The sequence below is a fragment of the Aotus nancymaae genome, unplaced genomic scaffold (assembly GCF_030222135.1).
Source record: "Aotus nancymaae isolate 86718 unplaced genomic scaffold, 86718_ANA_hifiasm-v0.15.2.pri h1tg000043l, whole genome shotgun sequence".
NCBI classification, from domain to species: Eukaryota; Metazoa; Chordata; class Mammalia; order Primates; family Aotidae; genus Aotus; species Aotus nancymaae.
The window spans coordinates 9,954,185-9,981,071 of record NW_026988457.1 but is presented as its reverse complement, the minus strand read 5'-3'; the positions used below and the strand labels follow the sequence as shown (position 1 = coordinate 9,981,071).

General features: G+C 33.0%; 1 protein-coding gene across 3 annotated transcripts in view; it reads left to right on the top strand.

Annotated features, from left to right (window-relative positions):
• The window catches only part of TRPC4 (transient receptor potential cation channel subfamily C member 4), a 216,182-nt gene that overhangs the window by 44,107 nt on the left and 145,188 nt on the right, over positions 1 to 26,887 (top strand). For all 3 annotated transcript variants that reach the window (XM_021672834.2, XM_012469835.2, XM_012469833.3), the window contains exon 2: positions 21,328 to 21,732. In XM_021672834.2, the coding sequence (XP_021528509.1) occupies positions 21,355 to 21,732 (378 nt within the window). In that variant the 5' untranslated portion in view covers positions 21,328 to 21,354. The remainder of the gene's footprint in view (positions 1 to 21,327; positions 21,733 to 26,887) is intronic.

Below are 26,887 nucleotides of genomic sequence, written 5' to 3'. Positions count from 1 at the left end.
CCAACTAAAAAAGCATATTCTTCCAAATAGTGTGAAACATACCCTACAAATGAAGACAACCTCAGGGTCAGATATTATCAAGAGAAAAGTTTCTCTCCAACCAGGCACTAAGACACTGTGCCTTCTGAAACCATTCTCTATGTAAGCATTCTTACTGTAAATGGAAAAGAAAATTATGAATTTATATTTAAAAGAGTAGGCTACTAATTCAAGACTTCCACAGTGAAGTCTTCACAGAAAGGGGACAGGGTGTATATACAATGTGGAAACAGCACTAAAGATACACTTTCCTTACTGTATAAACAGTCATGTAATTGGTCATTGATAGAAATAAGTTGTCTGTGGCATACCTGCATTGCAAAAATTTGTATCATTAAATTGTACACCATCCCAAAATAATACTTACTGCCTGTAAAACAGAAAGTATTGCTCTGTAATATTCATTAGATCATATAAGAAAATAATATGAAACATTTTCAGCAGGAGTTATGTTGGGAATCTGAGTTCTTTCATACAAAGAATATTCTGAGGAGGTTAAAGAAAAAGGTCAGTGTGTTACCTTCCAGATCTGAAATTTTATCATTGATTTATGACATATTTATAATTATGCATATAAAAATAAAATATCAGCAATTTGATAATATCAAGGAAATTTTTGTTAAGAATTAAATATAATTAACTTCTCATTCACAGTTTGTGAATACAGTTTTTAGTTATTAAGACATGTCCTTATGGAAATATTTTAATTATCTTTTATGTGACTTTATGTGTGAAATTACTTGGACATATTACTCCCAATCTGTTTCCTCACCTCCAAAATGGATATACTATACTTCCTCCTTGTGTTATAAGAAAGAGTCACACATTTGAAAACACTTTAAAAGCGTAAAGCATTATGTACATGTTAGAATTATGTATGTATTTGTTATTGACTTTGTCTGTAATTAGCTTCTTAAAATTACCAAGTATAATCTTATTTACTTCTAAGTACTTAAACACTTTGTTATTATAGATTCACAAAGTGAAATATGAAAATGCTCTCCGATCCATAAAATACAACAAAAACCTTTGTAGTTAAAACTATTTCTCTATAAAAGTAACACCTCTTTATAAATCAGACATAATTTCTGTTTTTCTTCTTTTTATAAGAGCTGACATCTACTTTCCATAGTTCTTCTCATTTCAGATTAAAAATCAAAACAAAGTGGGAAGGAAGCATGCCTTAAGTGATATGAACTTGTCTTAAGTGATATGAACTAAGGCCATCTGGAGTCTGGAGCCAGATTGCCTTAGTTCATATCACTTAATAGTTGTCTGACTTCAGGAAAATATCTTAATCTGTCAGTGCTTCAGTTTCCTCATCAATAAAGTACTTACAATAATGTTATGTTCTCCTGGAGTTGTGAGAACAAAATGACATAACATTGAAAAAGAAAATGGCAGTGTGCCTAGGATATACCACGTACCTAGGAAATGTCATCTTTCATTACTGTGATCCTTCTCCGGAAATTTTGAACCAATTCCCTCCTTCAATATTGTGCCTACTGTGTACATAAAGTGTTACTTAAAGATACAGACCGCCAAAAGGTTTATTATGTGCATTTAACTTTCCAAACAGTTTTGATTTTGTGGCTTCTAGGCTGCTGTCCTCAGGAGCCACAATTCAATTAGCTAGAAAATCTTAAATCCAACATAAACAGGGTATATATATTGAAGGACATTTTAATGTCTTACAACACACATACTCAGATATTTCTCCCAGTGCTCCAGCAACACTGACCTTTATTTTGAACCTAGAATGGATCAAGTCAAGTTCCTTTCAGCCTTGGAGCCTTGACTCTACCTCCTTCCTTTGCCTGCACTGCTGTTCCTTCACATCTTTTCATGGCTCACTCCTTTTAGCATTCAGATCCCTATTCACCAGCCCCCAACCTCCAATACAGCAATGGATCTTCATAGTTGTCTATCTAAATTTCTTCTGTTTCTGTGTCCCATCATGAGATATTAATATAACTTTAATAAAAGCAGTGACCATATCTGACTTAGTCCCTAACTATATCATTCTCAACATATTACAGTGTCTGATATCTACTATTTAATACATATTTATTGAATGGATAAATGAAAACATGAATTGTTTACATGTTTACTCTTCACCCTGTAGTGCTAGACTGGAGTTTTAAATATCAGAATAATTTTGTGTGTATAAGGGTGTATGTGTGTACAAATAGATGGAAAAACATGAATGTGTCTGTATATGTGGGTGAGTATACATGGATGTTTTTCTTAGCTCGGCCACTGTCTGCCTAGTCAGTGACATTCCAGTAGTAGCAAGCACACTTGATATACAGATATTGATTCCTAAATACCATGCTTTATTAAAAGGAAGTTGGTCTCCCTTGAAAAAAGATTGCTTCTAGGACTGGAGCAGGGAAAATACAAGATGAGCCTGGAGTCTCTTGTAGTGACAGAAAGTGGTTACGTGCTTAAGAAAATAAAAAATAAAAAGGATGAGAGCATGCCAAAAGAACACATGTGCCAACCAGAAAAAGCTCCCAATGGACAAAGCTGAGACAGTTTGAGCAACAAAAGAAATAATAATAGTATCAGGTTATTACTCAAAAATAAAATAAGTATCTATAAGTCCATGATGACATTAAGAAATGATTTGGATAAATAAATAAGTGGACATAGAAGAGGACAATTTTTACTTTTTACTTGAGAAATCAAAGTTGTAAGTTTAGAAGGAATGAGGGAAATTAAAAAATTACCCTTAGAATGCCACAGTAAGAAATGCTGCATGCAAGACCACCACTGATGGATATTGAAATCAGTGGGCAAAACTGTAAGGAAAAAAAGGACTATTTGAATTGCCTCCACATTATCTTCCCAAAAGTTTTATGCATTATTTTGGTGGTTCTGACATATGTCTAAAAACATTTTAATAAATTTCTCCTAGTAAGTGAAAGTTAATTCCTCTCATCTTGAGTATGAGTTGGATTTACTGATTTGCTTCTATTAAGATGAAAGATCATGGCAAAGCTGGCAGACATAATCTTAACCAAGTGGTCAAGGTTAATGTCACCAGTATTAAGTTATGTTGTTATCGTGCAGTAATACATTGAAATGGCCACATCGCTTCTGTGGGACTGTCTCCAAATCTATAACCTCAGTTTAATCATGAGAAAAGTCAGACAGACCAAAATTGAGGGACATTCTATAAAATATCTGACTCATAATCCTCAAAAGTATCAAGGTCATGAAAGACAAGAAACAACTCTGACACTGTCAGAATAGGAGACTATTAAGGAGACATGATGATTAAATGCAATGTGGTATCCTGAGATGGATCTTGAAAGAGAGTTAGAAATATTAGACAAAAATAAGGTGAAATCCTAATCAAGTCTGTAGTTCAGTTAGCAGTATTTACCAAAAGTAATTTCCTGTTTTTTAAAAAAATAACCATGTTTATGTAAGATATTAGCATTAGCAGTAGCTAAACGGCATAAGGAAACTCTTTGTACTGTTTTTGCAACAGCTTTGTCAGCCTGAAATCATTTTAAAATAAAATGTTAAAGAAAATAGTGAAAATATTTTAAACCAAGTTTCTAGTACAGATTAAGCATTTATCAAAGCTTTTTAAATTAATTAGTGTGTTTGCTAGTATTTTTTTTACATAGCTATGGAATTATCTTCATTGATTTATACGTAAGTCTAGAACTTCTCTCTACTCAAACCATCTCCATTAACTGTACGTGCAGTTTTCAGGGTTCTATTCTTTTGTTGATTCTCTCTTCCAAACATGACCTTCTATTTTTGTTTTTTAGCTGATATATTTTCCATCCTTGAAAATCCAGCTCAAATGTTGAACCTTTTTGAGTGTCTATAAATCTTTCTAAATGTCCTTACTTTAGTATTGATGATATTATGCTCGATCCTTGTGTGCTTTTCCTGCAACCCAAAAATAGGAACATCTTAAAGGGAAAAGCAATATCTCTACATTTCTTAATACTCACTTAGTGCCCAAAGACAGTAGGAGTTCAATGAAGTGTTCATAGATTAATAAATGACAGAATGGATTACTAATTATTTTAAGTATTTGGCTTGGTTACTATATTCAGTTATGTGATATTGGAATAAAAGACTTATTACCTATTTCTTAACTCTCCCAAATCAAGTAACAAAGGTTTATTTCATATATGCAAGTTTATTTCATAATTGCCCTCACATGCGATTTAAACAGGTCGCTTAATGCTGTGCAGTTATGATTCCCAGTTGTACCTAGAGTAGAGTGAAGAAGTGGAGTGAAGGATGATGCAGGAGAACATTGTTTGTTTCATTAATCCTGGCTATTTTGTAATGTTACACTGTCTTTCAAGATTACTTAGATTCTCTGCCAGAGAAGAGGGATGCTCACTTTTAAAAATATTTGCCATAATGAAATTATTTTCCTTGTTTAGGAAAAATAATTTTAGAACATTTTTATGATACATTCCACAGTTACAATAAAATATGTTCACATTTTGGGCATATTGTTTTATTTATGGCAAAAATAAGATGTAGACTGACTTCATGCTTTGATAAATATTCATTCAAATATTTCCTGTCAAAAGAAGCACAACAAAATGCTTATTTGAAACATTTAAAAATCAATGGCTTACTATTGTATATGTGATTTGTTAGTATTTATTAGTCTTCATAAATTTAAAATATTGAAAATGTTTATTTTGTTAAAATAGTTTACTAATTTTTAGCTAAAAACCCAAACCATTATATATGAGGGAAATACTCTTGTAGGACTTTTTACTTGAAATATGTACTCTAATAAAATTCATATTAATTTGTATCACAAAGTCTATAGTATCAATATCCTACCATCATTTTACGGTTTATATCAGTTCATATTTTAGCTATTATTTTTATTTAGTGTCCTGTTACTCCTGTTCTATTCATATATTAGGTGATTGGTAAAAATGCATTTCTATATACAAGCATATATTTTATCTTTAGTAGCTCATATAGCTATCTACATATACCTATATATTACATTTTGGAGAATATTTCTATTCTCCAAATATCAGTATATATCAGTATCAGTAATATATTCATATTTTCATTAACTTTATGAAAAATCATACTTCTTCAATCTTATAAAACTAAAGCCAAAACAACTAAATATTAAATGCATATGATGGGAGTAGATTATTAGAAATTAGTCCTCTTGTAAACTATGAACCTAGCTGATCAATACCTCTCCAATAGTCTGGAAATGAATTTTATAAAATAAATGTAGATATTTCTTGCATTAACAATAAAACTGTAAGTCAGGTGCAGTGGTGTGCACCTGTATTTCCAGCTACTCAGGAGACTGAGGCAGGAGGATCACTTGAACCTGGGAGTTCAAGGCTATGGTGCCCCATGATTAATCATGTGAATAGCCACTACACTCTAGCCTGGGCAACATAGCAAGACCCTTCTCTAAATAAATAAATAATACTGTCAATTATCATTACATTTTAATTATATCTATCACAGAATATGTGTCAGTTTACATTTGTCTTAATTGCTCAATTTAGACATTTTTACAAATTGTTTATATGTCCTTACATCTGGAAATGCAGTGATATGCAATGAAAGTATCACCATTGATTGAATACTTACATATTGGCCACTCTGTACACATTATATCACATTTGCACTTCAACAACCCTGCCTGTGGACATGATTATCTACTTTGACACAGAGAAAGACTCTGAGGAAGTGACTAGCCCAAGGCTAAGTAGCAGAAGAGTTCAAAAACACAATAATTTTGACTCCAAAAACCGAAACACTTTTCATTGTCAGTTTTGATGCTAGGAATGGTTAACATTTAGTATTTTATCCTTACGTAGTGTAAAATCACCTGAAGTCTTCAGATCGAACCTTCTTGGATTGTGCATTTTAGTTATTGGATTACAATGTGATTGCCGTAAATTTAGGATTACTTCCAAAATTACAGGAGTCAAAAGGTCAGGGCTTTTTAAATAAAATAGTATTTGCTTTGTGTCTTCTGGGACTCAAGTACCATGGTCCATTTAATACATTGTATCTTCATTCTTTCATACAAGGTTCTGAGATAGTCAGTATTATCCCTGTTTTGCACATGAAAAATCAACCCTGAGTTAATTAATTCTGCCCAACCACAAAGGCAACAAAGTTGGGGTTCAAATAAGTTTTTGCTGACTATAAGTCTTAAAGTTCTTTAAAAATGCAAAATGTAGACAGTCAAGAGCGTTTCTAGAATTTGACACAAGGAGAAGCAGTGGAAGCAACAGAGAACAGAAAAGTACTATCAACCAGAAGAATAAGATCATTCTTGAGAAAATTAATAAAGGGCGAGTTGGGCTCTACATACATTGCTAGAGGCCAAGGGCACAGCATTGACCAGATATTGATGTGAAGGATTACTTCTCTTTATTGAAGTGGTCTCTCACTATAATCTCTCATTATCAAATACCTAAAGAAGAGATCTATTAAAAACAATTTTTCACTAAGATATATTTATAGTATAGTATTTCTTACCTTCAGGACATAGAAAATGTTTATAGAGAATGTAGAATTTGCATAACAGTTTTACTTCCAAACACTTATATAGTTGGTTTCAGCAGGTTGTAATGAGAATATGCCAAGGATCTTGTTTAAAGTAAGAAAATAAAATATTTATTTATAGACATCCTAATGTCTGATACTATGTAGACAAAATATTTGATTGACATTTGGAAGTATTTTTTTCACTTTTCATCTAAATGTTCCATCATCACATACCGTGAGCCTATGAGGTTTTTAGTATCATGACACTTTGGGATTCTAATTTTGAATGGAAAATGGAAAACTCACAAGTAAAATATCAACTTCCAGCTTCCCCCATGGAATAAATAATTTTATGATAATTTTAATAAATCAGTAATTGTTTATGAAGTTAATAAACTGTTTTTTCTGAGGTGGTGTAGGATACTAACTGTTAGATTTGGGTAATTTAATTCCTCAATTTTTCTGAAGGCAGCTGGATTCTCAAGAAGCAGAGAAATAGCCAAGCTCCAGGAGCCAGAATAAGAAAGAATGATTCTACTATGTAATTCATAGCTCTTTCTTATTTCTTAAACCAATACTATAAATTACTTTATGTCAACTCCTAGAATACGAGGAAAACTTGAATTAAAGGACACTAGTTTCATTTAGTTAAAGCTTAAATGAAGATCTGATGGAAAATACACTATGCTATTTATGTGAATAATCCTATTATATCTGCTAAACACCCCAAGGCGTAGAGGTAATTAAATTTAAAAAAACAAAATACTATCATGCCTGTTGATAAAAACTGCTTTAAATGTAGTCTTAACTATCTAAGTGCCAATATACTAAAGAAATAAATACTTAGGATGAGTATTTAAAAATCACAATATAGCTTTATGTCATTAAAAATGATTAGTGTCATAGGATTGATGACTACACATCAAAATTCTCTGGACAGCAGTCCATCATAAACTTGGAAAATAACCGAATAACCTGTGAAAATTCCTTTGCAAAAAAAGTCTAGTCTTTTAAGTTGCTATGGTAATTACTACATTTGTTGGAGTTATTTAGGAGAGGCCAAATTCCTTGTACATAATGAACCTTTATAAAGAATATATTCTAAGCATTCTAATTTTTTTAAGTTGCTTTTGATTTGCATAATTGATGTTTGAATTCAGTGTAGAAATAAACTTGACTGGTAAGTTCAAAGGACATGAGAAGATTGAGGAAAAAATTAAAAGTTCAAGACAAAAGGAAGGAATTGCCTTTTATAATATTTATACATTCTACTATTTGCTAGTGTTTTCAGGATGTTAAATACTTGGTCTGAATTGCTATTCAGATAACAGCAAAGAATTGTCATGCAGAACAATCACACTGAGTTTAAGCCTCCTGGTTTAATTTATTATTGAGAATTATCATCAACACCTCATGTGAGCAGAGGACTAAATTATGCTACCATTCCTCAGTTTCATCGATAGTCAGTTGAACGACATTTGTTCACTGTCTGTAACTGGGGAGTTGAGGTGAGAACAGATTAGATACCTATAACCTGCCATGTGTCTATTTTATTTTATTTTTATTTTTAATTAATTTATTTTTTAAGACAGGAACTGGAATGCAGCGACATGATCACAGCTCATTGCAGTCTGGACCTCCTGGGCAGACCTCCTGGGCATTCCTCCTGTGTCAGCCTCTCGAAGTGCTGGGAATACAAGCATAAGCCCCTCATGCCTGGCCAATTCTTATTCTTATTTTTATTTTTTTGTAGAAATGGAGTTTTGCTATGTGGTCCAGACTGGTCTCGAACTCCTGTCTCAAGGAATACTTCTGTCTTGGCCTCCCAAAGTGTTGGGATTACAGGCATGAGCCACTGACCCAGCCCTTAAAGTCTTTTTTAGATACAAGTGAGCAGACAGTTATGAGCCTAGAAATATTCCTTAAGGAGGAGGAGAGCCAATGGGAGAGTGACAAATAGGGCTGACTTCATTACCTTGAGTATTACAGATCAACACTGCAGCCAGGCTTCAATTTTCAAAGAAGCTTCAGATCTGAGATACTAATATTTAGGGGAGCTCCAGGAGTACTGGTGAGGACTCTAAAGAACTCCCTGAGAGCTGGTAATGAGAAAACAGGTTTAGAATCAGAAGACCTACTGCATGGGTAATTCCATCACTGGAGAATTGCAGAACATAGCCACTGGGAAACTGAGGGGACATTCAGTAACAGAGTAAAAGTCTAAATGTGTAATACAGGGTAATAAGGAAAACTGAACATAAGTTAGGGCACATATTTTCAAAGCCTATGTGACTTTCATCAAATAAATTAACCTCTGTATTTGTGCATGGGACACTAATCATAGTACTTACCCCCAGAAAATTTTCCTGAGGATTCATGGAGTTCATACAGGTAAAAATTAGAACAGTGCTTGACATAACAAGTTTTCTGGAATTTTTTTTGTTGTTGCTATTGTTTTTTTGTTGTTTTTGTTACAGGTGCCTGAAGTTAAGTCTTAAACTCCAGTTATCTAAGCAATAAAGGCAAGAACAAAATTCCAAGACCAGCCTCACTCAGTAGCATCTCTGATAGAAGTCTTGCTCTTGCCTGCCATGACCAAAAATTGTCAGGAAATGTGGGTCGAATTTAGCCTGAAGGTTTTTACCACATCTGACACTGATTTCTCACTGAAGCCATTACCATTTTCATTGCTAACATTTTGCTGAATCTTCTGGATGCAATATTTAGTAACTGTATGACCTTGACAGAGTTATTAAACTTATCTGAGCCACAGAAACGTATTACCTTATCCTATGACTGCATAGTGCTTCCATATTCCCAAATGTCTGTAATCATTAGAAAGTTCACCATTTGGTAAAAAATAATGAGGGTCACTAAGTAAATTAGAAGAGGATTAGATGAGGTAGCAAAACTTTTTAAAAGATACAGCAGGAAAGTTGTTATGTATTGGTAGGACTGGTTATGAAAAAAAAAAAAAAAGCAGTTATTTTAGAAGCAGAAACTACCATAAAATGGGAAACTCTTTTGCATCTCCATTACTGTAAGAATCCTGCTTCCTCCTCCTAGAATTCCTTGCTTTCATATAGTCATTGGGTAAAACATCTGCTTATTGTTAAACACTTAGGTGAAGCTCCACCTCCTCCAGCAAGTATTTCTCCGCTCCCCGCCCCCACCCCCGATACCCCCAACGCCAGGTAGAGCTTGCTGCTTTCTTTTCTGAATCCTCCAGAAACATTGCTAATGTCTAAACTGAAGACCTTGCCACAAGGTATTTATCATCGACTGTCAACAAGGCTCCTCCTCCACTTCATAATGTCCTTTCTTTGGTCAGGGTTGTGGTTGGTAGTGGTGGTTGTTTTAACAGCTGTATTTGAGAAATAATTTACATATACAACAAAATTTACCCATTAGGATTGTGTTTTCTGTGACTTTATATCCTCAGCCTGCAAAATCATCCTGATCCAACACACAATATGCCAGGACAAACCATTTTTGATGAATTTATTTTATAATGAATAAAAATACATGTGTGAATTTGTAAAATTGTATTCCTAATAAGAAATTCTAAATCCAGCTTAATTAAATATATATGTTTATTTAAAAAATATGTTATCTAAAGAAAGATTATATTTTATATAAAAAGTTATTTTTAGAAGCAAAAATAACCAAATTAATTGCATCATACAAAACACATTTAGACTGGGGGCTACCATAGAAAATTCTAACTGTATGATGTTCAAAAACTTCTTTTTTTAGTTATAAAATAAACACATTTGAAACAATTTATCTCAATTGTGTTTATGTGAACAGTTACAGTATCTGGAAATAGTTTCTTTGGAAACCTCATGGGATATACTGATGAGACACCCAGTCTATGACGAAGAGCAGGAAAATCATGTATCAAAGCATAACACTAGTATTTTTTTAATTAAGTAAAAAATTATAACTTGATTGAAGCTTGCAGATTATTTAATAAAACTAATGGAAAAATGCAAGAGTGCAAAGTTAGTAATGTGTTCAGGTCACATGGTTTGTTGACAGACAATGAAAAAGCAGAGACAAATAGAATCACGGTGTTAATATTCACAGAAGATTATCCAGTTTAGCTACCCATCTGGTTACTGAATTCTCTCTACCACATTCCTTTCAAGTTTTGATGTTTGAATATTGCTGGCAAAAGGGAGTTTCCTAGCCTCTGAGATAAATTATTTAATTTTTGGACAAGTCTTATTATAGTATTAAAAATTCACTTTTTGATAAGCTTTTCTTTATAATTTCTACCTACTAGTTTTGGTGTTAGCTTTTAAAGTCATCAAAAACAAGTCAAATACCTTTTAAATCTGAGAGACCTGCTAGTTATTAAGGACAGCTGAGTGTTCCTTTTAACAAAATAAACTTTTATTTTGTGATGAGTGTTTATTTTTTATCAAGATGTGTTATGTTACCATTATTAAACAATAAAAGATCACCAATTACCCATATGTAACATGTCTTAATTATTATCATAGTTACCTCTTTAGTATAAGTTTTTTCATCATTACAGATGCATTCTTTTGTTTAAAATTTTAACCATGACTACCACTTATCATGGTATGATTATTTTCCTGTGACAGTAAAATGCAATATGTATTATTTTAATACCTGAAAATTTTTGTTAAATAAATATTCAGAACTTCATTGAACTACTTGTCCATTATTGGCTTTTGAGTCTCTCTATTTTTTTTCCCAACAATGAATAGCAGAGTTATGTTTACTTTTATGCATATATTACCTGCCTTTTACCACACAACTCTAGAGTAGATTCCTGGAAGGAGGTATTCCTAGGGTAACTGACTTGAACCTTTCAAAAGAATGACCACATACTTCCAATTTCTCTTCAGTTTAACCACAACCAGCAATTTATGAAGAAATTCTTTAACTCCATCATTTCTAGCTGGGTTTTCTTTTTTCTGTAATCTGATCACATTTGGCACACAATAACTTTTACCTTATTGGTAGATTTCTCAGCTTTTAGAGGTCAGCAAAGTTGAATGCTTTGTCAAATATTTTCTACTTATATTTCCTTTTCTCTGAGGGGACTGTTCATTATACTCTTTGAATCTTAGTGTTTTTTTCTTTTCCACTGAGTAAACTTATGTATTTTGCATAATTTCCCTAGTTATTTTGTGTTTTAATTTTATGTGTTAGGTTGTAGTACTAAGAACTTTTAAATGCTATGTATGCATATGGTGAGTCTTCCACAAAGTCATTTCTTAACTATTTTTACTTAGGAAAACTCTTCTGCATCAAAAAGATAGACTAATATTTATTTATATTTTCTTATCATTTTACATGCTTTTAATATTTAACTTTAAAATCTACTTAGAAACCATTCTCATGGTGCTACAAAATAATTATTTTCAAAACTTCTAACCAGTTGTCTCAGCGTCACTTATTATTTTTCCATTCTTGACTCTAATTTGTCATGCTTCCCTGCTAATACACTACTCTGCAGTATGTGTTCAATTACTTCTGTCTCTGGCTTTTTCCCTCACACACACACACACACACACACCACCACCGCCACCGCAACAACGAAACAACAGCAATACTTAAGCCACAGAGTTTCTTTCCTTATATTTGCAATAATCTCCTAATTGGTCTAAGTGATTTTTTTTAAATAGAAGGATCATATATTTATCAAAAATTCTATATCTGCTTCCAAATTTAAGCATTTTATTTCTTTGTTTGCACATCCACATCCACATCCACACACATACACAAATTTAGAAACCAGAGGTCAGTTGCGGGCCACAGGATCTGATTGTGGTGGGACAGATTGAAAATATTTTGTTGTTAAATAAGTTGTTTGTGTAACAGATTATTTTGGCTTTCTTTGTCTAATCTTATTAATGCTTATTTGTAAAATGTATTGCCCCCCCACACACATTTCTTCTTAATATTGTTTTTCTTATGACAAATTATGCTTTCGTTGTAAACAAGATAAGTAGTGAGTCTTTAACATGATGAAATAAGTACAAGTGTTTTTGATGTAATAACATTTATGATGTGCTCTTGTTTTTATATTTTATATGCATCTAAATATATTCCTAAAAAACTTCAAATTCTACAAAGTATGTAAAATAACAGAGGCTAGGGTAAATAAGGATTAGGGCAAGATTACTCAAAATATATTAAATCAGAGCACTAATAAAAACATCAATAAGCTAAAAAAAAAAAGTGACATTTAAATCCCCATGAATATTGGGCTAGCATCAGAGTCTGTCATTATGGCATCTTAATCTTAGGGGCTAATATGTTAATGTGTCCACTTTCCTTGTAGACACTTGATGAAACTCACTGGTTTATTCGCAGATGGTCTCCTAGCTTCCACTGTTGTATAATTCCTAATCAATCAGCAGTAAGAGTGATCTTTAAAAACAGAGATCAGATTAAGTCATTCTCTTACACAAAGCCTTTCTGTAACTTCCTATTATGCTTAGAATCAATTTCAAAGTCTTCGTCCTGAATCGTTTGGCTACAGTCTAGTTCTGCAGACTCATCTCTTCCACTTTTTCCATTAGTCATCATTCTCCCACCAACTGGCCCTCTGTCATTCCTTACAATTCATCCTGTTCCTCTTGCCTCAAAGTTTTTCTGGTTCCTTTAACATCATAATCTTTTCTGCACCTTTTCACATAGCTTACGTTTTATCATTTCTCATGTTTCAGAGAGACTATTCCTGTTCATCTGACCTCATGCAGCTCTTCAGCACTTCTCCTTCTGCAAATTTCCACCATCTCATCAAATCTCTTGACTATTTAAATAATAGAAAACTTTTTAGCTTTATCGTTTATTTATTTATTTATTTTGATACAGAGTCTCGCTGTGTCTCCCAGGCTGGAGTGCAGTGGTGTGATCTCACCTGAAACCTCTGCCTCCCAAGTTCAAGCAATTCTCCTGCCTCAGCCTCCCAAGTAGCTAGAACTACAGGTGCCCTCCACCACACCTGGTTAAATTTTTTTTTTTTTAGTAGTGACAGGGTTTCACTATGTTGACCAGGCTGGTCTTGAACTCCTGACCTCATGATCTGCCAAAGTGCTCGGTCTCCCAAAGTGCTGGGATTATTGGCATGAGCCACTGCACCCAGCCTGTTTTATCTTTATACTTTCCTTATAGTATACTTCTATGTCCAAATATGGTCTTTGAGGAAAAAAATTGAGGTCATATATGAGACTAATTTTTTTATTCTTTCCTGCACTTAAATAATTTTAGTAAGATATAAAATTACAGCTTCTGTTTTTTCTTCCCTACGTTCAAAAGCAATACCTCTTTATTTTATTGCCTCCAAATTTACTGTTAAAAGGTATGATATTAACCTGATTCTTTATATATTGAACTCCCCAAACCACACAAACATCTACTAAAGGAAAGCTAAGTTCATTAGAACTCACAACGGTAAAGAAGAGTGTCACCTTGACTAAATTTTACCATGTCACCGAAGGGGGCAGGGTATAGAGTTTTCTGGCCTGTGCTCAGTTGGTTTCAGGTTGATCTTTCAAGGTGGGAAAATGATTAGGATGAGGCAATTTTTGTGACCTAATACTTTATGATTGTTGGATTTAGCAGAAAGATACTTCTGAAGAGAGTCTTGATAAGTAACTTTATTTAGGGCAAAATATAATCTCAGCTAAACAGACATGCAGAAATTTATTGATATAAATTGTTATTATTTATATGTAAATAGTGGTTATTGGTTTACAGTCTTTTCTGGGCAAAATTTTTAGGGAATAAACAACTAATTAATGTTGACTTTGCTATTCTTAATAAATTGTGAGGTTGCTGTCTCATAGGGGATATGCTCTTTTTCCTCCTCCTTTAGAATATTTTCTGTCCCTAAGGGAGTTGTTCTTACATATTCAGTGTGGCGCTATGGATTCTTTCTGATGTCTTATATATCTTTTTATAACTATGAAAGTTGTTGGTCATTACTAATAAAAGTTGTCCCTATATTCTATTATTTCATTTCACTTTCTGCAACTACTATTTTATAAATATTGGCCCTTGTATTTCTATTCTCCATTTCTATTAACTTTTATACTTTACAGAGTTTCATGACCAGTTCACTGGTTAATTCTAGCATTGTTCTACCAGCACCTGTGATTATTCCTTCTTAATTTTTTTTTATTCCTAAGCTTATCTCCTATCCTTTTTTATAATTTTGTAGAGATTAATATTGCATGTTTTAGTCTCTTGTTATCTGGTACATTAATTCTACTTCTTCTATTGTAAGATACTCAAATTGCTTTCTAAGATGTCTTGATTTTTTCCCTCTGTGCTTATACTCCCCTGTAAATGTCAGCAAATTACTAAAGTCTTGAGCCATTCTGAAGCTCTTAAGATAGTAAAGGTGAGAAACATGTTTCTGAGCCATGAGATATCCATGTGCTGATTTATACATTACAGTTGTATTTTCTCCAGCTGCCAAAAGTTTAGTAGTAAAGATGCACAGAAAAGAAAAATACGTTAAAAAAAGTATTTTGCACAGCTTAATATTTTGCACAGGTTTGATAGCTTATTAGCTATTGACTGGAATTGTTAAAACAATTTTAGGCAAGTGGTCAAGACAATTTGACCCTATTTATTTAATCTAAAATGGCAGAGGAATAACTCTAAGACTATAATAATTAATTCATTGATTCACCAAAAAATGTTGAACACTGATGCAAAACTGTTTAAGTCACAACTCTTGTATACACAGCAGCAAGAAATGTTCTAAATCTAAGAGATCCACAGGGTTGTAAAGCTGCATAAAAAGGGCTATATAACTGTGCCTTGAGAGGAAGAAACATCACCAGAGGCTATGATGCTTCAGAAAGGTTTTAAAACCCCACAGGAGTTGCTAAGTGCTCAAGAGAAGGAAAGGCACTCAGAGAGCAGTATAAGAGGCTTAGAGTTATAGTAGCCAAGTAGTTTAGTATTTTGGGCAGTATAAAATAAGCTTGCCTGGGACAGACTTGGAAGCCAGATCATGGAGGGATCAGTATTCCATAATAAGTTTGTGTTTTACCTGTGAATGGTTATCAGCCTTTCAGAGACAGTAAGTGAGAAAGTAATTTGATCGGATTTGCATCTTAGGAAGATTAGGTATGTGGCATTGTGGAGGATAAACAAGAAGTACACAAGACTAAAATTAGTAAGATTATTTGGAAAGAGATTGCTGTAGCCTGTGTAAAAGATGATGAAGATATAAAGTACATCAACATTATAGTGAGGGAATGCTACTGAGCAGTTGAAATCTGCCCAGTAAGACATAGAAATGATTGTTAATATTATTTAACTATAGTTGATTTATATTTAAATAGGCACATGTGACTAATGGCTACCATCTTGGACAGCAGAAGTCCAGATCTTAAGGGAGATGTGTGGTCTGGCAACATAGATTTTATGAGATACTTTAAAACATGTATGGTCTTCATGAAACGTTTTAACAGCAAGTGATGGATAAGAATAGGGGAGTGATAGATGAAGGAAAAAGCCACAAGAAGGGGTCATATCAATATTTCAGCTTTGGACAGAAGAAAAGGAGTCCATGGAAACTACTGAGAGAAGGGTGATGTTGAGGTAGGAGGTGGAGCATTAGGAAAGGGTGACACAGAGCCCAAGGCAGGACCAGTTTCATTTCAGCAGGCTTGTCACTAGAGGCTATTGAAAACTCGTAAGGCTTGAAAAGAGCCAAATGTATTTGGCAACTGGACGGACATGATTAAGAAAAATAAAATTTATTCATGATGGGGATAAGCACCATGTTAGAGAGAATAAATGAGTAAATGGAAGATGAGCTTAAAGTTTATAAAATCAAGAAAATCTGAGCTAGGACAGAGAGCATTACCAAAGATAATTACAATTTAAAAATAATGAAAATTAAGTAGATTTGTGGTGTGAAGAGAAGACAGTTTGCAGAAAGAGCCTTCAGGTATGAAACAGGGTGAAGGTTGGTGTTAAATATAGAGAAATGGGAATGGATGGAAGCTCAGACATCAAGATTAGCTGCTGGAATGAGGAAAGAACATCTTTTCCTTTGAATTCAGAGGAAAAAAGAGGAATGGATTGATGCATATTTTCTAACTCTCAGGGTAGAGTTTCAAACTTTGACTATTACATATTATTTTTTTGAACATATGTTTTCTAAATCCCATGAGGTAAAAATCCAGCTAAATAACATTTTTTGCCCTGACTATACCATTTCCCTCAATATGTGTATTTTAAAAATGGGAATATACCATCACAAAGAAGATGAGAAAATAAAATTTAAAAGAAATTAAAATGGAGATAAAGTTTAGATTTTTAGGTGGCACTTGTTAAATCCAAGGGGCTAGAATTTTGAAAATAAGTATAATCTTGATTTTCATCTTCAAAATCCTGGAATAAAATGTCAACATATTTTAGTAAAGTACTTTTGTTGTTATTGAGTAATATAACCTTATCTTCACGGTTTACAGAAATGTCTCTAAAACTTTTGAAAGAAATTTAGTAGTTCATTGTGCTTTGACCATATCAAAACAAGAGAAAATTTTTGTTAAATTTTGACTGGACTAAATCATAAATCATTTCAGTCAATATGCAATACTTTTTATGTAAGACTTGCGGCTACTGAAACATATGTATTGTTTCTTGCCTAAGAAAATTAGGAAAGGGTCTGGAATTCAGTCATAGCAAAAATCAGAGCATTATGCTTTTATATGGAGTATATTATGTGAAAGATTATTGAGATAATACGTACAACATCAAGAAAAAATTCTAATTGGGTGGAGTGTGAATGCACTATTTGGGAAAACAGTGTTTCATATTAGATTCCAGACAAAGTACAGATGCAATTTACATATGTGTGATAGTATCTTAATAACAAATAGGAGTTCTTTCTTACTGTGTCATGGGATCACACCTGTAAACATGTATCTTGGCACAGTCAACTAGGGAAGAAAAGAAAATGCTGTTTGGGGAAATTCATTTCCCCTTTAGTAATACATACTAAGGAATGGAGATCTCTATATATTAAATATTCCTTTCCTTTGTGTTCTTTGGAATGCAAAATCACTGCTCTATCCACTATACAACTAAGCTTGTCCTTTAGGCACTATGCCTTCAGATTCATATAAATAACTAACATTTTTTGTTGTATATCTCTATGTTGCTTAGAAAACTGTAGTTTTCAGATTTGGTGACAATTTTGATTTCTTTTTGGATCAATGTCAAGTTGTAGCTCTCTCTACGTTCTTCTATTTTTGTTTTTAATCCTCAACACATTGAGGGAAAATAAATTTTAGTTTATTTAAAAAGTCACATCTCAGAAGTTGAGTTTTTTTCCCCATAACTCCTCATCTCTTTTCCAAATCTTCTAAATATAATTTGACCGATCAGTCATTTCACTTCTGGTGTTATATAGGGGACATTGAAATGAAAGGATTCTTAAAATTCTGCAGTCTCATGGGGGGAGAAATCATTTCCCCTCCAAAATTCATTCTAAAAGTGGAGGACCAGGAACAATCTTTTATTTTGACATTATAGGTCAACATATTTGTAATACTTGGTCTCACGTTCTTTAACAGCCTTTCTATCAAGTAGCAATTCCATAGCTGATAAGTGTGTCAGCTCAGAGACTCCATCAGCCTTATCAGCGCCTGCCACTTGCTATTGCATTCATATAGCACAGTTTAAAATGTTAAACTTGATTTTTTTGTCCTCCAGTTAGTACCCTTGCATCCCAAGTAATCAAGAAGGACAAATCTATGTGCTGAAAAATTATATAATCTTTTATGCTAAGGTTTTAACCATCAAAGTCTGCCCATTTCTCTCTCTCTCTTTCTCTCTCTCTCTCTGTCTGTGTGTGTGTGTTTCTCCCTGTGTTTTAAGATTCAATTGTAAATATTTAAATTTTACTTATTTAAAGTATGTACATTTTAAATGTACTTAAAATATGTACAGACTTCCTAAAATAAATTCTTACATATTTTTTTCAAATCGAAGAGACTGAAAGAGGTCATAAAAGTCAATAAAATATCTTTCTCAGCACTAATGCTTTCGTTCTTATCTTCTCGCCTGTTTTTTTAAGTGTTGGTTTCATCACTTTATGGATAGAGAAACAGATTACCTAATGCAAATCTCTCATACGCCCTTCATCTCTTAAGTATAGTGTTGACTAAAATATATCTCTCTTTTTTAGGTAGTGTCACTCTTTTAAAAATGCATTTATGTGGTTTACATTTATAGTGGTTATCTGGATTAAATGAAATAGATATTAATAAGCTTAATTTATTTTTTCTTCTCTTTTCCTCCAAGTTCTCCAGTAGCTTCTATTTTGTCCACTAGTCCCAATTGTCACTGACATTTTATACTTTGAAATGAGAAATAAAATGCTGTTCTCCACCTAATTTTTTATTTGGTAGCATTATTAATAAAATTAACTCAATAAAAAATAAAATTCTTTTTATTCTCTAGCATGATTCTTAATTGTGATTGAATCATAATTCACATGCAGAACTGATGTGTACATGCATGTGTGTAAGTGGTGTGTATTTTCATTTTAACCTGCATTTTGGGTGACCTACATTCAAACACTGATCTCAAGCTAAAAATATTATTGGTAGGAACACTTAAATTCAACTCCAAAATAAAAGTTCATATATTTTTTCAAGAGTCATGGATAATAAAGAAGTGAGATTATAGAGTATGTGTAATGCTGAAATCGAATATAAATACCTGTCATTATCATTATGAAGCATTTAGGCATTAGTCTTGATAAAATTACAATGTGAAGGTCATGGCATTGATCCTACCCATTGTTATAGGCTCTGACCTGGGACTGAGAAAAAAGGTGCTGAGGAAGGGAGTGTCAGCCACCTTTCTCCAAGGTCAACATTGTAATGGCATCACTGATGCAGAAAATGGGGGCATTCAGGTTCAGATAATTACAATAACATAGATAAAATCATAGTCATATTGATTTACTGAAGTTTTAGCAATATTGGAGGAATATTAAATTGTCCTTGTTATTCTATAATATAAATGCTATTCCTGTTATTCTAGAGTGAGTTAAAGCATCCCCAAAATACTGAGGTTACAATCAGGCTTCAAGTAAGTAATTTGCACATCTAAAATTAATACATATTGAACACTCACTTTTTGCTTGGTCTGTGAAGCTATCTTTACAAAATGCTACGTTTAACATGCCAGAGAGATACAAGTTATAAAATAATAGTTTATCTTATTGGTTCTTACACCTAGATATTTGAGAAATTATGATGAATTATCTGGATGTCAAAGGGTAAAACTTGATTCCTTGATAATTAAAATTATTAATAAATTGAGGCAATTTACAAATAATGTAAAATTTCCCAAAATGACAATATTATTAAATATAATCATGTTTGTTAATGTAATTCATGTTTAATCTATGGTCAAAACATTATTCAAGTCAAATTAATTTACTCATAAAATGATTAGGGTTAAAAAGATCAATTAAAAAGAATATGCATGTTTAAGTACTTAGAATACCCTAAGTATTTTAATTTCATTTTAATTTTGCAGAGCAAACATATGCAAATAAATGTGAGTTCAATTTAAATAACATAGAAAAATAATTTAGATAATAAGTATGTATGAGGAACTAACAGCAATGAATAAATCATACTCAAGATGTAATACTTTTTTCTATGAATCTCTATCACTAGGATGATACTAGATCAACATACTTCCCAGCACCTTTGTTAATTTATTTTAAGATGAGCTTTCATTTATTTGAATTAATTTTCTCATATTCAACTATGTCCTTACTCTAACTTCCAAATAATAAATTTTGTAATAAAAACATTCCTGCCTTGTGGTTTATTGTTATTTTATAAAGGCAGTAGAATGAAGACAATAGCATTTTTATGATAAATTATCTCTCCATTTAATCCTTTCCAATTATTCTTTTGGAAATTGAATTGCTTAGACTCATCTTGATGATTAATATTATCAGTACACGTTTTTCCCCATCAATGAACTCACGGAGAGAAAAAAATATAATTATATTCATTGGGCTCAGTATTTGACATTAATGTTGTTAATTTACATTAACTTTGATGTCAGTACTTATTAGCATTAAGTATAGGGGGCAGGGTACAGTGGCTTATGCCTATAATTCTGGCACTTTGGGAGGTCAAGGCAGATGGATCTCTCAAGCCCAGGAGTTCAAGACCAGCCTGGACAACATGGCAAAACTCTTACTCTACCAAAAAAAAAAAAAAAAAAAGACAAATTAATGATATTTTGCAAATATAATGGTATTACATAATCTCAATAGCATTTCCACAATTAGCAAAATTGACAATGAATGATATATTTGAATATCCTCGGTTTAGTTTTGAGATCTCAAAAATATGGCCTCTGATTTTCAAAGTGATTGTCTGAAAAGTATATATAGTTATTATAAACTTTGTAAATAATTTCCAAAACTCTAAATGCATTCTCTGATAAAATTCACTTTTAGAATAACTTTTATAATAGTTTACCAAATGTTAACCTCTTTTTATTTATCTTAGAAGAAGAATTTGTTTCAACATAATTGAACAGCTATTTAGTATTTCTATTGTTTAAGAAAAAAACCTTAACACTTAATAGTTACTAATAATGGTATGTTGTTATTGATATCACTGTGAGATGAAAAAGAAGTATGATGCTTAACAATTTTAAAAGCATATTAACACTAATCTTTGTGTTTTGTGTTTCTACTTTCAGAGACAAAGAAATAGCATGGCATGAAACATGGCTCAATTCTATTACAAAAGAAATGTTAATGCTCCCTATAGAGATCGCATTCCACTAAGGATAGTAAGAGCGGAATCCGAACTCTCACCATCAGAAAAAGCCTACTTGAATGCTGTGGAAAAGGGAGATTATGCCAGTGTCAAGAAATCGCTAGAGGAAGCTGAAATTTATTTTAAAATCAATATTAATTGCATTGATCCTCTCGGAAGAACTGCTCTCCTCATTGCCATTGAAAATGAGAACTTGGAGCTCATCGAACTACTCTTAAGTTTTAATGTCTATGTTGGAGATGCTCTGTTACATGCTATCAGAAAAGAAGTTGTCGGAGCTGTTGAGCTGTTGTTGAACCACAAAAAACCTAGTGGAGAAAAACAGGTACCTGCAAAAATACAGCTTTTAATTTATTTTATCTGCAGAAGGGTTTTTGTTTGTTTTTTGTTTTTAGATTTTCAAATGCCCTGAAAATTTAAGAAATATAAGATTCAAAATCTGAATTATATTATAGCAGAAATACTCTTAGGTAAACCCTTCATGTCCTAGGATAGTTACATCCACTTGCATTTTCTGCCCTGGAGAATCATAAGTAATTTTGAGAGCTAAAGCAAAATTAAGTAACCTGAGTAGACTTCTCATAAATTGGAAACATTTCTGTGTGATGCTCAACATAGCTTGCTTGTAACTTTATGTGTATGTGTGGGTGTTTTTCCTCTTGTTTTTCATTTTCTTACATTCTACACTATCAGACGGTGAATTTGTTTTGTTATTTTCCTATTTAACTTGCTTGCCTATTCTGGGCTTCTGCAGCTTACTACAAAAGTGAGTTGTACCATCCAAATTTGATATTATCCTTTAACAAACGTTAGTAGATTATTTTAAATTGAGACTTGAACAAAAAGAGTTACTATGAGATAGCTGAACTCTGACTGTAGACTTAACTATATCAAATTTACTAATGATGCAAATATAGCTATACCTTATGGTTATCAACAGAAAATAAACTAAAATGGCACACAATTATAAATACAATGCAGTTTTTTTCTCTCTCTCTGTCTTTTATCACTAAGGAAGTAGAGATATCATAGACAGGAATGAATAAGGAGTCTGTTATTGTCTGTCTGGATTCTTCCCTTTGTAACTGCTTTATGTCTGAATTCTCTATTTGATCCTTTTTCCTTTCACACTGAACTCGTCACTTCCTTGCATCGAGACTAATTGACTAATTGCAAAGACATTGCAGATTCCGCAGGGGTTCAAAAATCTGTCTTTTAAAGTAAAATCTTATAAAATGGATGTTATTTCAGCTCTAGCAAATTCTACCCTATTTGATAATATACACATCTCTGTCTCTGCAAATGCTAGACTGTTAGGAGGTGTGACATTCTTTTACAAGCAAGCTCTTCTTGCTTTCCTCAAGGATTTTTATCAGAATCTTTGCCATGATTGGGAAAAGAACTTTATAACAGAATGTCCCTGTCTGCTGGGAAAAGGCTATGTTTTTATGGTCCCTTTATATGTTTCATCCCCATTCATTCCTTTCCCTTACCTGAACTAAAACTTTGATAAAACAACACTCCATAGCAACAATACTTTTCTGCCTTTGCTTTGTGGGTGTTTTGCTGTTTCTTTCATAAACAGTTGTTTGTGGATTACTCTCATTATATCGGTAAATTTTTACTGCTGTGAGGATGTGCTTGTTTTGTATCCTTTCAAATGTGAACAAGCCTTGATTGGGATAGACAGGTAACGGTAATATCCAAAGACATATTTCATGTTATATCCCAGTCTTTCACCACTAAGGAGGTACAGAACACAGACAGGAATGAGTGAGAGTGTTTTTAATCTGTGTAGGTTTAGGTGCTATTACTTTAGTCTGCTTGTGATTCTGAAATTCTTTCCACAGCTGCACCTCTAACATATTTGCATTTTCTAATAGCAATGATATTATATGGTACACTCTCTTAATTTATGATCATATAGGCAACCATAAGACAGACGTTTTGGCTGTGATGCAAATCATTCTAGATTGCAGCAAGTCTATAGAATAAAACTGCCATTGAACATGTCTTTCATGTCTATTACTAAAGAACCTTCTTAGTCCTATTTTCTACAGAACACTGGCCATAAATTTCAGTGTCTCTTTAGTCAATGACATTTGTACTGACCAGAATAATTTTGTGTCTAGAGAAGATGTCTGGTATTATGAGAGTGTTTGTTGGAAGATGTCCAACTTCTGCACTAAACTCTAGCCTCATAAGTAGGTGTTGGCTCCTTACAGGCATTTGATCTGGATCCTGATTATTAATAAAAGGCAGTAAAGGTTTGCAATCTGCCAGGAGTCTGAAATTTCCCAGGCTATGTGTTTCTGGAAGATTTCTCTTGTATCAGACTGCTAGCCAAGAATTCCTTTTCTATTTGTACATTCTAGAATTCCTCTTCAGTGAAAGCACTGAGAATAAACAAAAATTGTATTATTTTGTTTGAACTTTACAAATTTGAAAGACCAATTTCAGTCTACTTCAGAATTCTTGGTATCTTGCACAATGAAAACAGAAGTTTTAGCTGCATCAAAATGGGCTGTATCAAATCCCATTAGAGCCTGGCTATTTGTGATTTTCTTAGGTAATTCATTTCCTAAGGAAGATCAACATCTTTTGGAATGACAGTTTCCATAAATCATTGTGTTGTAAGTAGCAAATACATTCTTGATAGGTCTTTTTTTCTCTCCTAAGGAGTAATTCCTTAGATTATCATTGTGATCATTGAAAGCCATTTGTGTTTTATTTTAATGCACCTAATTTTCATATTCAGGGTATCCCCAAAGACTCTGGGACATATTGTCATTCATTTTGTTGAGGTCATTGTAGCTGAATGATAAAGCCTGAAAACAATAATCCAACCGGACAAAATAAATGTAACATCCTAAAATGAATAAAGAAAGAGGTTCTAATTAAAAATTCCAAATCTGATTTTTAGAACATTTATTAGTTTCTAAAAATGTGAGAAATGTGTATTTAAAATAACTCTTGGAAATTTGTCACATATTAACTTATTTCTCTGGAAAAAAGATCCCATAAGACTTCCTCAGATCATGGGGGCTGTGAGATTTCAGATGAATTTGTCTACGCTTAAGGACATTCACTGGGGAACAATTTCCAGATGCCTGCTCTGCCAGGCCTTGTGCTGGGCATTGAGGAGGAGACATTGTTCCTGTTCTCAAGAGTCCTAAGGTCCAAAGACAGAAAAGAAAAGTATCATGGGAATATGAATAAAGGCTGTCGGAATTAAAAAGATGAAAAGAAAATGAATCCTCAGAAAATTATGAAGTCAAATCAGTTAGATTTGGCAAATACAAAATGTTAATAGGTAGAGGGCAGAAGGGCGTGAAGGAAAAGGGGAAGAATGTTGAAGGGTTGATACCTTGAAAAAATGAACATCATTAACTGAGATAAAGCCTATGAGAAAAGACTTATGGGACCAAATTGGACATATATAGTTTTTTTGATTTATTAGTTTTAGTACCTAGGAGTTAATTAGAAATGTTGGATTTAAGAAAGGGATCTGGAATTGTTATGTAGATGATGAGGACATTGAAGCAAATAAAATCACTTTGTTTTCCTGCAGTTCTGACACTGATTTTTTTTCTTCTTGACCTTATACATGGTTTAAAGATTTGTGATTTTTAGTATATTAAATGATTTTCTTACTGCAGCACTTAATAAAAAGATCTAGGTCTTGCAAGATAAATAGATGGGCATAGATCATTAAATATTTTCTTCCATATTTACTGTAGACCTTCATAAATCAGGGTATTAAATTTTGTTTTGTTTTATTTTTTAATGAGAAGAGTAATAGCTTCTTTCTTTCCCTTAGGAGACAGCACAGAGAACCTCTGGTTCTCTATGCTAAGGAGGAATCATTGCACTGATAGTCTCTGATGACTTTACTGAACTTGGCTTTAACCTTCTTAATACCTTATTTCTCTAGTGGGAATAACTGAGAATGACTTCTTAACCCTCCTTTCTGTCAATTGATTGGTAACTTGACTTTTAATTATCTTTAGCAGAGCTTAGATGTCTTCTAGGGCCAGATTTAATTTCAGTTTCAGCTGCTTCAGTAAATGTTTATCAGAAGCAGACCTCGCTTTTCCATTTTTTTGCTTAGACCCATGGTTGTCAGTCTTTAGCAATATCACTGGAAGGGCTTGTTACAACACAGACTACTGGAACCTGCCTGCAGGGGTTCTGACACAGCAGGTCTGAAGTGAGGCCTTGGGATTTGTATTTCTAATGAGTACCCCAGGTAATGCTAATGCTGCCAGTCTAGCAACAGCACTCTGAGAACCACTGATTCAGAGGATGTTGCAAGTTTTAGAAAACCTACAGTTGTATATTTTATGCTAGATGTCTTGTACTATATTATGCTAACCTGGTTTCCAGGAAATTTTGATTTATTCCCTTAAATAGTAACTATTAAGTGGTATTTAATGTATGACAGTTTCTCAATTTCAGTAACATCCTTATTCTGTATAAGGATGGAAAAAATGACTTTGCTATATATTATGCATTATAATTTCACAGTTAAGATTCTAGAGTGTTTAGCTCAAGAAATTTTGGTTTTAAAGTTCAACAAAAAATAATTCAGGGTATTTTATAATTGAGAGGATTCTTGGAGATCAACCTGATCAACACCTCATTTTACAAAGGAAGGACAGGAAAGAGGACTCAATGGTGCAGGGGTTGGCCTGACTGAAAGGACCTATAAATTAATAGCTAGCAACCAACCTTGATATAGTCTGAATAATAATAATCATATAACAAAAAGTGACAACAGTAATAATACTAGATGATATTCATTGAGTTTGTCACCATACCAGTAACTGTGGTTAGAATTTTACTTGCATTATCTCACTTAATCTTTATATTATCCAATGAAGGTAGGTGCTATTGCTATCTCCACTTACAAATGGGGAAATTAAGGCATTGAAAGGCATAAGTGACATAGTGGCATGTCCCAGATCGCAAAGCAAGGAAATCCAGTGCTGGAATTCAAGAGTCTCTGAAGATAGCCACTATGTGGTCTGGCTTTAGCCATGGCATCAATTTGAATGGGTGTCATTTAAATCATTAATTACATATTTTAATTTAGGATATGAGTTAGACAAATTTTAAGAAGTCTCTAGATGTGCACATTCAGACTGTCTGCATCCTGAATATTATAATGCCATTTATAATTTCATTGCCTAATAAATATTAATTGTGACCCCAGACAGTCCTTACCATAGCATTGCACTAAGAAATAACAGTCATTAGAAGCTGTAAAGTGCTGGGAAAGAGCACAGAGTGAAGTGAAATGACAGAGATGCTGGCTTCCAGTCCAGTTCACAACTTGCTATTTGAACAAGTCTCTGAATCTCTCTGAGCCTTGTTTTTTTTCTTGGCTGTTAATCAGGCTTGCAGTCTGAATCTTACCTACTTCTCAAAGTCCAGTGATGTTCAAATTCTGTAAAAGCGTTTTTAAAAGGTAACATGTA